The sequence below is a fragment of the Urocitellus parryii genome, chromosome 5 (assembly GCF_045843805.1).
Source record: "Urocitellus parryii isolate mUroPar1 chromosome 5, mUroPar1.hap1, whole genome shotgun sequence".
NCBI classification, from domain to species: domain Eukaryota; kingdom Metazoa; phylum Chordata; class Mammalia; order Rodentia; family Sciuridae; genus Urocitellus; species Urocitellus parryii.
Genome location: NC_135535.1, coordinates 10,207,824 through 10,219,526, shown reverse-complemented (window position 1 = coordinate 10,219,526; position 11,703 = coordinate 10,207,824). Strand labels below are relative to the sequence as shown.

The window sequence follows — 11,703 nt, the reverse complement described above, 5'->3', positions numbered from 1 at the left end:
CCTGGCCTGCAGAGGACAGGGCTCTGAGGGAGTGAGCACGGGAGGAGACTGCACATCTGATGCCCTTGGTTTAGACTTGGGCACAGGCTGCGGCTCTGAAGGCTCAGCTGGACCTGGCATGGTCCCTGGTGCTTGCATGATCTCTGCCAGAGGTGACAGGTGTAGGGGTGTGGCAACAGAAGGCCATCCAGGCATCCTAAGGGACAGGCCTGATTGCAGTCAGACTCAACCCACCTCTTTCCAAACAGCCGTCCCTGGAATTTTTTGCAAACTCTTCCCTGCTGAGTGGGCAGTGAGGCTGCTGCTGCCCTCGTGAGCTCTAGCTGGGCCTGGTCAGTGAGTGGCCCCTGCAGGGTGGGGTCCAGCTGACCTGGGGAAAGGCTTCTCTCGGGAGTCTTAGCCCCTGTGCCCAGTCCCATCCATTGGGGGCCAGCTGTCCTCACCCACTCCACCTACTCAGGGGAGAGCCAGGCTCTTGGGTTATCTCCCCCTCACACCCTCCTCCTAGCTACTTTCAGAGTCTTTGAGGAAGCCCAGGTAAAGGGACAAGAGACCAAGAAACAGGCCAGGTCAGACCCACTAAGCAGGTAACCGGAACCTTTAATTTTATTACTTGGAATGCTTAATGCAGAGTTAATAGGGGCTGGAGTAGCTAGGAGAGGGGAGCAGGCAGGGGACTATGAGATAAATAAGGGGGTAGCAAACGTGTTACATGTGGACTGGGGGCTGCGGAACAAACGGGGCAGGCATAGCTACGTACTTTATTCAGATACCACTGGAGGCCAGGGGCAAAAGGCAAGGGCAAAATGTATAGGGCAGGACTTTAGGGTCTTAGGCCTGCTGCCGGCCTCCTGGTGCTGGCCCCACGGCTCCTTTTGGAGCCAGGGTTTGAGCCTAAACAGCTCCAACCCTAGAAACCAGGGAAGCCGTGGACAGCTGAGAGACCAGGGAGCTGACCAGGTCCAGGGAGGAGGACTGGGGACTGTCTCGGAACCCTTCCCTGGAGCCCTGCCTCCTCACCTGGGGTGGGTGTCAAGGCCTGGGAGCTCGTGGCAGGGAGACCAGGGGCTGTCCCCAGTTAGACAAAGACAAGGTTATTGGCACAGAATTGGACCTGGGGGGCCTCTGTGCCGGTTCCTTCCTGTTTTCAGGAGGGAAGGGGCGTTGAAGGGATAAGAATTTCCACTGAGCTCCACCCCACCCCAGAAAGCAGTTCAAAGCTGTCCTCGGCCCCTGAGTGACACAGCCAGGGTCTCTAAGCCCTGATGCAGTCCCTGGTGGCCTAGCTTAGGCACTGTGGCACAGGGGCCTGTAGTCCCTCGCTGTCCGTAAGAAGGAAACAGGAGTGGCCCAGCCTCCCGCACTGTCCCACCCTGCATGCTTCCTCCCTTCCCAGGGGGTGGTGGCCCTCCTCAGGTCCTGGGATAGAGGGTTTCTGGGGGAGGTGCAGCCTCATCCTTCAGTCTAGGGGCATCGGCCAGCCTCCTCCTCCTCTGCCCAGGCTGTCAGCCAGGGCCATGCCTCTGGGGCCTGGATGGGGCGGCAGGTCATCAGGGTGGGAGCAGGCAGACAGCCTTCCCTCCACTGTCAGCCCCTGGAGCACCCTCCACCGCCACCACCAGGCCCGAGACTGGTGAGGAACAGGGCGCACAGCGGAAGGAAGGGGCTCGGGGCCCAGCAGGGACTGGGCAGGGGCTGGTGGTGACAGGGCCCTCTTCAAGGCCGGGACAGCGTCGTATATACTGGCTGCTCCCAGTGTGTGGGGCTGTGGGACTGGGGCCCTGAGGGGCTGGGGTCAGAGATGGCCGTGTAGAGGGGCCGCTGAGAGGGCCCCATGTAGGAGAAGGCCGAATAGAGGCCAGAGGCCTGGCCCGAATGGCCATAATAGGGTCCTGAGGGCTGATGGTCAGAGTAGTCAAACTGGGGGCGGGAAATGGAGGGGAAGGCGGAGCCGTAGTGTGGCAGGCTGAGGGAGGTGTAGGCGATCTGCGAGGTGGACGGCTGGTCGGCGTAGTGGGGGGGCCCTTGAGGGCCTGCGGTCTCTGTCTTCACCTGGGCTTTGGCATCCACACCAGGTGGCGAGACCGTGGGCAGGGCCACGCCCGGTGGCTTGGAGATCCAGGCGGAGTGTCCACTGGCCACGGCCAGGGCGCTGCCCAACCCGTAGCCAGCTGCTGAGTAGCTACCCACGTGGCCTGGGTGCCCATTGGGTGGCAGATATTGGTCCAACTCAGCCACGTCAAAGGTCTCCATGTTGGACATTACCTCGTGGCTGATCTCGCCGATGTCCACATTGCCGAAGTCGATGTGAGGTTTCCCGCCCTCCCCCATCGAGCGCCCATCCCGCTTGGGGTCTGCCTTGCCGGACTGCAGCTCTGTCTTTGGGGTGGTTGGCGGGGTTGGTGGGCCGTGGCTCTGGCCTGGGATGAAGGGAGACACAGAAGGGCAAGGAGAAAATATGTCAGAGGCAGGTGGCGCAGTGGCTGGACGGCCCACTCTCAGGCAGCTGAACCTCCTGGAAGCTCAGGCCTGCCCTCCACGACCCAGTGGGCTTACATGTTTCATCAGCAAGTTGGCCTCCGTTTACCTCCTGGTCTTAACTGTTGATTACATCCTCAAGTCTTCTGCGGGGTCCTGCCTCCCACCCTCCTACCCACCTGGTAGGAAGCCCTCTCTGTTGGCAAGTTCTTCCCACGTGGCTGAAGACGGCTCCCTTCCTGCTCCTGTTGCTCCTCGGTGGTGACCGGTGCTTCCCTTCGCTCTGTAGCATCTCGCTATCAGACTCACCTGTGCCTCTCGCCACCCAGGACTCCAAATGGCACTATGTCCCCTCCAACTCCACTTCTCGCCCAGAACCTGCCTGATGACCATGCCCAGCTCCATCACACACAGGTCTGTGCTGCCCCCCTGGCCCTGGAGCTGCCTTCCCTCCTGTGCAGAAGGGGACCAAGACCACTGGTCCCTGTTCCTGGTTCACCTCCTCATCCACCAGGCTCTTGCCAGGTGTGGGGGTACCAACAGAACTGAGACAGGGCCCGCTCTCCAAGGGCTTATAATTTGGGGGAGATCAGAGACCTGCGTGTGCCTAGAGCAGGAAGTGCTTTGATGAGGGGGTGTACCAAGGACTTGGGAGACCAGAGGAGGAAGCCACTCACCCCCCTGGCAACTGGGGGAGGTCTCACTGAGGAAGTGTCTGGATGGGGCACTGAAGGGTGAGAAAAAGTCCACAGCAAGCTTCATTCTGGGAGGTGGTTCTGTATGTTCTTGTGTATGTGTGTGTGTGTGTGCGCGCGCACATGTGTCCCTGAATCTCGGAAGGTGAGGAGTAGGGTACTCGTGAGAGATGGTGGCGCTGGGCTTCCATCACAGAGATGTGTTTTTGGTCTTATGAGAGCAGAAGCTTCTCGAGGGGAGGCCTGGGCCTCCCCCATCAGACCACAGGCAGTGCCGAGTGCTGGCCAAGGGTTCTGGCCTTCAAGACGCCTGCCTGGGTTTGGGTCCTGGCTGTCCTCCTGTGGGATGTGGGAAGACCCACTGTTTCTCTTAAGCAGTCTCCTTACTGTTACACAGTGATAAGAGCAAGCGGCTCCTGCCTCCTCTGCCTCCTCTGCCTCCTGCCTTCTCTGCTGCAGTCCAGTGGGTAGTGGGATATTTTTGGAGACCTGGCTACGCGGATGGATGCTGCCACCCTGGGTCTCAGGGGGCTTCTTGTGTACCTGTTTCATCCTGAGCATAATTCACTTGCTTTCACCCCTGCTCCTCCCTCTAAAGTGTGGGCTCCTTAAGCCAGGGACTGTGGCCTTCTCTTGGTGGTACCTCTGGAGTCCCCTTCAGTGCCTGACACAAAGTAGGACTCAGCAGGCAGAGCTTTGCCTACTGAGTACTTCCTGTGTGCCAGACTCAAGTGTGGCACTTTCTGTACATCCTGAAGGAAGTGAGGTAGCCGTAGTGCCAAGCAGAGCCCAGGGAGCTCCGCTGCTGGGTGCAGATCTCAGCTGTGCGGCAAGTTCCTCCTCTGTTTCCTCCTGTGTCTGTTGACAGTAACCTGCCACACAGCTGAGCCTGAGCCCCGGCAGGTAGGTGCTCATCTTGCTGTTCAGGGCCAACTTGATCATTGAATGAGTTAGGCAATTAGCATGGTGCCTGGCACACAGTAGGTGCTCAATTAATGTCCCTCTTATGATCACTGAGAAGAACTGAACAAGGTATCATATGTGTGGCCTGTGCTCAAATCACGTGCACGTCCCTCCGTCAGAGCAGGAGGGCCAGAGGCTGCGACTCCTCCATCTCCCATCTCCCCATATGACCCTGTGCGCCCTTCTCCTTTGGTCACTGCTGCAGCCCTTCTCGCCCGCGGCTTTCAGGTTCTTCCTGACTGGCTCTGTGCCCAGCAGTGAGGTTCTCCTATCAGCCCGGGTCAGCGCCATCTTGCTCCCCCTGCCCCAGACGCCCCTGAGCTCCCTCTGGCCCCTACATCCAGAGCCCAGGGCTGCTGGGGAGTTTCAGGGTCTCATGCCCCCCGACTCTGCCCTGCCCGCCTCCCTGAGCCAGCCCCAGCCCTGCCATCAGCACCTGGTTCCCAGCCCTGCGCTCACCTGAGGGGTGCTCAGGGTTCCCGTCAGACATGGGAGAGCCCTCTTCCGGGTGCCGGTGGTCCAGGTGGGCGCTCTTGTAGTGGGCCTGGATGGCCGTGGCCCCTCCTTGCTCGGCCTCCCCGCCGGGGCACTCGGCCTCCCCTTGGGCCGCCTTGCCGTTCTTCCGCCGCCGGGGCTGGTACTTGTAATCGGGGTGGTCCTTCTTGTGCTGCATGCGCAGCCGCTCAGCCTCCTCAATGAAGGGGCGCTTGTCACTCTCGTTCAGCAGCCTGGGTGGGGCAGTGAGGGGGACAGCAGAGCCACACTGAATGTCAGCGCCCCGCTGGCTTCCCTCGGAGGCCCGAAGCCCAGGGCCCTGAGGGGAGGCCCAGGGGCAGGACCCTTGTGGGGACTAGAAGATGAGAGGCCGAGGAACTAAGAGAGCTGTCATCTCTGTCCCCAGAGCTCTGAGGAGCTGGAGGAGAGGGGCCAGTTAGAGGTAGCCAGCGCAGATGTCAGCTCAAGGAGGGGAAAACATTGTCGTCACCAAAGCCGTCCGCAGGTGGAGCAGGCTCCCTGGGACTGGAGGTGCTGGAACACAGAGCCCCGTCCCTGCTGCTCACTAGTTGGGTGTGACCTCGGGCAGCTGAGCCTGAGTTTCCACATCTATGAAACTAGAATGTAGTGACTGCTTTGCTGGGGTGTTCGGTCACCAGAGTAACAGATGTGAAGGGCCTTGTCCCAGGGCTGGGCAGGGAGGCACTTGAGAAACAGGCGCTGTTCTAACGCTGCCTGGGGGAGCCAGGGATGGGCCCCTCAGTTCTGGAATACTGATTGGGTGGATTCCAGGATGGTGGGACTGAGGGGGACTGGGTGAGTCCTCTTCATTATGGGGCATGGTCCCCTTGGGGAGATCCGGGGGTGACAAAGTGTAGAGGAAGCTCAGGTTTCTCTGGACCCTACTACAGCTCCCAGGATCTGCCAATGGAGGGAAGGAGCCCTGGAGGCGGTGCCCAGCCTCAGGCCAGGAGTGGAAGGGCTTAGCTGCCCCAGGGTGAGAAGGGCACAATGGGGTACCTGCAGAGGGGATTGAGGTGAAGGTACGGGATTTATAGAACCCCAGACATAGGGGACTGACCATCTAGCAGTCTTTGTGGGAGGCAGGCTGGGCCCTCTGTCTGAGGGCCCTTCTCTCCAGCCGCCCCGCCCCCTTGCCCAGTAGGTGCCCCCCCTTGGCGCCCACCCCCCTGCCTCAGCCCCAGGCAGCAGAAGGCTGAGCCGCTCCTGAGGCTGGGAGGGGGTGGTCATACCAGGCACCTCCTAGCTGGCCGCAGCATTCCTCGGCAGCTTAGCCCGTTGTTGGCCCCCGCCCCTGCCCCAACTGTCTCCAAGGGACCCTCTAGCCAAGCAGGACTATCAGGGTCAGAGACACCTTCAGGATGGGAGGAGGAGAGCCCGGGAACCAGAGGGTGGATGCAGGCACCTGCCCTGGAAGAACGGTTCTGCCGGCAGAGCAGCTTGGCCATCAGGGGCCATAGCAGTGGCCCCGGGGGGCTGGCAACACTGAGCTCACTCTGACACCCCAAACTTTACCTGGGCTCCTGCCCAGCTGGCAAGCAGCAATCAGCAGAAAAATGGCAAGGGGCGTAGAGGGGGCCGCACAAGCCAGAAAGGAGAAAGATTCCAACCCTGGACCCTGCTGTCGCCAGTTCTCAGCAGCACCATATGTAACCCTGACAAAAACTAACCCGGGGCCACAGCCAGCCCTGACCCCAGCCCTGAGCCCAGCCCACCTCCACCAGCTGCTACTTCCAACCCCAGCCAGGCTCTGCCCAGGCTGTGGCCCAAGCCCACCTGCCAGGTAGAGCCAGCCTCCCAGCTAATCACCACGCCAGCACCAGCCCTCACTGGCATTGCCACCCCGTGTCGCCCTCAGCCCAACGCTCATTTGCACCTTCACCAGCCCTTTTCCTCCTGGTTCCCAAGATGTGGAATGAAGCCGAGGGAGAAGGCAGGCTGGTTTCCCACTCAAACTAGAAACCCCAAGTCGGGGCACTGGCTGCTGCTGCATCTGTTTCCCCGTCAGCCAGGGGACGGGGCCTGTGGAACTGGGGACAGGACAGGCTCCAGCCTGCGACCGCTTCCCCAGGTTCTTGGTGCTGGTTGTTCTTTCCAGACAGGTCAAGCAGCGCACAGCCACCCAGGGATCTGGCTGGTCCTCCCCCAGTGGTCCCCAACGGTAGTGAGCCTGGTGGGGCTCACACAGCCACTAGGACCTGTCCTCCTGTGCATCTGACCCAAAACCCAAGGACAGTACCCCCAGTCTCTGTTCAGTTTTAGGACCCCAACTGTCCCCTTTTCTGATGTCCTGGGAGTGGCGAGCTTGGGAGGGAGTGTTCAGAAGCCCCTAGAATGACTGGCCAACTCAGCCCACATCCCAGCATCTCTCAGGACCCCTTCCTGGGACCTAGGTAGCCATGACCTGTTAGCACAGACTCAGGTCCTTGCCATTGTCGTGACATCTCCCACCCCTGGGACTGAGCTCTTAGCCAGCGGGCCTGCTGTCCTGACTGCCCTGCCCCAGGTTGGCCCCTGTATGCGCAGCCTGAGTGGTGGACAGGAGGAAGTCCTGCTGAAGCGGGCCCAACTCCTGGGTTCTGGGTGGGGGAACTGTGACAAAGAAAATGGAGGGCCTCTTAACCCTTGGCAACGGGGTGGGGAAGCAGCAGTCCATTCTTGCTTTGCTTCTCAGTGGTCTCCTCACATGCCCAGATCCCTGGGGCCTGCTCTGTCTGCCTGTCCACCTCCCTCCTGGCCGCCGTCTCACTTCCTCTTCTTTGTCCCACAGCCCCAAAGGCGATAGCTTAGTCTGAGCCCCACTGGGGTCTAGAGGAACCTTGGGTGGAGGAGCTGGCTGTGACCTCTGCTCTTGGCAGAGCTGGACTCTCTGGGTCCACATAGTAGCCAGCCACCTGGCCAGGGCCTGCCCAAGGTAGGCCTGGGCTGAAGGCTGAGAGGCTGGAGGAGGGACCAGGCCATCAGCAAGCACATGGCAAGGACAGGCCAGGGTGATGGAGGCAGATCTCCTGGACTCTAGGGGAGCCTCCTGCTCGGGCAACCATTCTATGCCTTTGGCCTCATAGACCCAATCTCCACTGACCCCAATCTAGTGTTCTGAGCCAGCAAAGGGGAGGGAGCAGACTCCTCTGACAGACCCCAGACTTCCTCAAATCCAGATATGCCTCGCTCCTGCTGTCCTTTCCCTGCCCCCACCCCCTGACCACTCTTTAGAGCGAAGGGTGACCCACTACTGTCATCAGGGACTAAAAGGGAAGATCCCTGATGAAGAGTTGGGAGACCTGAAGTCTGGCCCTGACTTTGCCACCAACTGCTTTGTGACCTTTGCAGTCCCTTTCCGGGCCTGTCTCTTGGGCATCAGGTGGGGATCAGGTAACTTCTGCAAACTGGCATCCCCTGGAGCCTCTGTTCTCTTTGGGATCTGCCCTGAGACTCCTGGGTGGGATGGAGGCTGCCCTGCTCCACACACGCCCAAGGGGCTAGGCTGGGCCCCAGAGCCAAGGGTTGGAGACTTCCCCGCGGGGGGAATGTTTCCCTAGAAGTCAGAGCTGGTCCCTGAGGGACCCTCAGCAGGGAGGGGGCCAAGGTTTCCTCCTGGCTAGGGCACTCAGCTCTAGCTCCCAAAGCTCCGGTGGAGTTGCTCAACCTTGGGTGGGGCCCTGAGAGGAAAGATGGCGCCGACTCAGAGGGGCAGGAAAGGAGCCAGAGACTAGCTCTGGTTCTGGGACGGGGTGGGAAGGGGAGCCCCCTTTCTGTGTACCCCTCCCCCTGGGGAATAAAGAGGCCGCTAGCCCAAAGGAGAGGGGGTCCTGAAGGCCCAGGAAGACAGCTGGGGCAGGAGGAGACTCTGGGTGGCAGGGAGCATAGTCCGTAGCCCTCACTTTTCAAGACTTTCCTCTGAATTCCTTGTTTCCCTTGATCCTCCCCCAGTTCTGACCCGGCTGCCTCAGTTTCCCGGCTCGTCAGCCATGCCTTCAGTTCTTTCCCAAGCATTTCCGTGATATCCGCCGGACTAGTGGCACTGGTGACAGTGGCACCCTCGAGTGTGGGGACGTAGGAAGAGCCAGTGGAGCCTCCACCGCCCTCCTTCCCTGCTCAGGAGGCAGCCCCAGAGGCCCTGCGCTCCGCCATGGACAGAATTCCAGCCGCGAGGGGGCGCCTTCGCACCCGCCACCCCAGGGGGCGAGACCCGGCCTGGGCCCTGGAGTTCGGAGTTCCAGAGTGCGCAGTGGCGGAACCCTGGACATGTACCTGTGGCAGACGGGCTGGCATGGTCCCCACGCCTGGTCTTCCAAAGAGTTGGGTTCCCTCTGGAGGGCCCAGGCGGTGCCCACCGAGTGGGGCAGGAGGCCGGGGCGCCCCCGTCTAGCCGAGTCCTCCCGCAGCTGGGGGCCGGCAGAGCTCCCGGGGGTTCGGGGGTGCTCACCTCCAGAGCTTGCCCAGCGTCTTGCTGAGCTCGGCGTTGTGCAGGTGCGGGTACTGGTCCGCGAGTTTCCTGCGCGCCGCCTGCGCCCACACCATGAAGGCGTTCATGGGCCGCTTGACGTGCGGCTTGCTCTTGCTGGCACCGTTGACGCGCACCGGCATGGGCACCAGCGTCCAGTCGTAGCCGCTGAGCACCTGGCTGACGGCCTCGCGGATGCAGACGGGAAACTTGTCGTCGTCCGCCTCGCCATCCTGCTGCTCCTTCTTGACCTTTCCCAGCTCGCCCGGCCCGGGGCTGGCTCTCAGGCCGGAGCCGCCGCCGCCGCCGCCGCCGCCGCCGCCGTCGGGCCCCAGCGAAGGCGCGCTCCCCGGGGACAGGCAGCGGGGCTCCTCCGAGCCCACGGGGCTCAGCTCCACCTCTGATAGGTCCTGCTCCTCGGCCATGTCGGCCCCGGTCGCCGCCGCCTCGGCCGCCTCCCCCGGGCCCGCCGCCGGGGTCCTCGCGAAGAGCCCAACGCCCACCTGGACGGGAACAAGGGCGCGATGGAGAGGCGGCGGGCGCAGCCCCGAGGGCGGCCCAGGGCGGGACACGGTGCAGCCCAGAGGTGGCGCAGCCCCGAGGTGGCGGCCCTCCTGCTCGCGCTATGCCCGCTCGGGCCTCTGGGCCCCAGCACATGCCAGACCCCAGGTGGGTGCGTCCCACCTCCGCGTTTTCCCACCACCTGGTCCCAACCGTCTCTGGCTGTGGGTGAGGTTTTTCTTTTTAACCTCCTTTCGGGCTTTCGGGTGGAGGTTTGTTGATGGAAAGGAAGAAAAACGGACCCTTTATTCTACTCTAATCCCGGCCCCTGGAATTTCCCACCTTTTCTCTCACCTCTCCGCCTTCCCCTCCGCCCACCCCGGCGGATCTAGAGGAGTTGGGGGGAGCTGCTGCGAGTGTCAGCCTCTCCCCCCACGGGGGGCCTGGCGGCTGGGGAGGAGCAGGCTTGCACTCACCTCCTCCGACCTCTCCTCCAGTCTGGGGCTCGTCCTTAGGAAGTGGAAAACCGTGTCCCAAGGTGTGCGGTCCAGCTCGGGGCTGGGGGGTGACGCTGGTGGACTGGGAGGGAGGGGCTGGGGGGCCCTGAGCCTCAGGCCACCTCCTGGTTAGGACGGAGCCTGAATCCTCACCACCAACCACCCTGGCCGGACAGCCTGAGACTGACTGAGCGACTGAGCTGCTGCGGAGGGCTGGGGAAGGAAGGAGGGGGAGGGGGAGAGGAGGGAGGGAAGGGCAGAAGGTGGAGCCTCCAGCTCGGGGCCTTCATCCCCAGCACCCAGGGCTCCACCCCGCCCAGACCCCCCCAGCCCGGCTCCTGCCCTGCTGCCCAGGCCCGACTCCTTAGGCTTAGCCTGGGTTTGGGCAGGCAGGCGTGGGAGGGAGGTGTTAGGCCAGGGAAGGGACAAGTGCTGGTGGCAGGGTCAGAACCTGTTGCTTGGAGGAAAATCAGACCCAACCAGGACCCCTGACCTCTGCCTCAGGTGGTGGGATGCGAACTTGGCAAAGGACTGGGGAGAGATGTGGAAGAGGCGGGGCAGGCCCCACAGACCTGTGAGGGGACAGGCCTGGTTGCTTCACTTGATAAATCATGTTGGGTGCCCACTGCGTGCCAGGCACTGTGGCCAGCCAGTTTCGCTCTGTCCCCCTCCCCTGCTCTTGCTGCCTCAACTTAGTAAGGGAACGTTTAGGTCCCAGCCTGGCAAGGCACGGGGCAGCTGGACACCTCTGTCCAGCACAGAACCCACCCAGCCCCAGCCCCTTCTCTTCCATCACCCCCCCCCCGCCCCGCACAGGCTAATGGGGCAGCCTGGCCCAAGGTAACTGAGGTGGGGTGCAGTGAGTCCTCTTCAAGTAGGTCTCAGAGACCTTCTAGGTGCCACTTCCTGAGACCCAACCCCTACACACTGGGCTCAGCCTGTCTTGGGAGAGGGTGGGGAAGTCCTAGTCCTGGATGTCACAAAGTCCCCCCTCCCCCAACCTGAGAAGGGGTGGCACTGCCCTGTTCTGCTTCCCTCCTCTCTGCCCCCTCCCCTTGCTTGTTCTTCCTTCCCACCACCCCCATGACTCGATTCCTTTTCTTCTCCTCTCTCCTAGGTGTCCCCTCCAGAGGTCACAGGCAGCCCCACTCTGGTGGCTAGGCAGAGGTGGGGGCGTGAGTAGGGACAGATGGAAGAGCCTGGCTGCGCTGGTGACCATGTGTGGTTCCCAGTTCCTTTACAGGTGGGTGAGGCCCCAGGCCCACCCCAAGAGGGCCCTGTTTGGAGTGGGCTGGAATAGGGGTCTGGGGAGGCAAGGCCTCATGCTTCGGAAGGCCCAGGGGGCGGAGGGGGGTGGGTAACGGGACACAATGAGGTAGTCACACGAGGCAAAGGCATGTTGGGGGGGGTGGCGGACATTGGAACACACACACACACACACATGCTCGCGCACACACAACCAGCCAGACAATCGGGCCAGTGTGTCTGGGGCCGAGGAGCCCAGTGAATTAGGAGTTTGATAAGGGTTTTCTCTTTCTCTCGCTTGCTGGCCTTGGACAATCTCCCCCCAGTTTTCCTCGACGCCACCCCCGGCGCTGCCAACCCTCCT

The 11,703-nt window shown here is 62.0% G+C and overlaps 1 protein-coding gene across 1 annotated transcript; it reads right to left on the bottom strand.

Annotated features, from left to right (window-relative positions):
• Positions 1–822: 822 nt before the first annotated feature.
• On the bottom strand, positions 823–10,178 carry Sox10 (SRY-box transcription factor 10). Its single transcript, XM_026411470.2, has 4 exons — positions 10,074–10,178; positions 9,079–9,599; positions 4,596–4,864; positions 823–2,420 (listed from the first exon to the last, which is right to left on the bottom strand). The coding sequence occupies exons 2-4, from the start codon at positions 9,519–9,521 to the stop codon at positions 1,717–1,719; spliced, it is 1,416 nt and encodes a 471-aa protein (XP_026267255.1). The 5' UTR covers positions 9,522–9,599; positions 10,074–10,178; the 3' UTR covers positions 823–1,716.
• Positions 10,179–11,703: the final 1,525 nt, after the last annotated feature.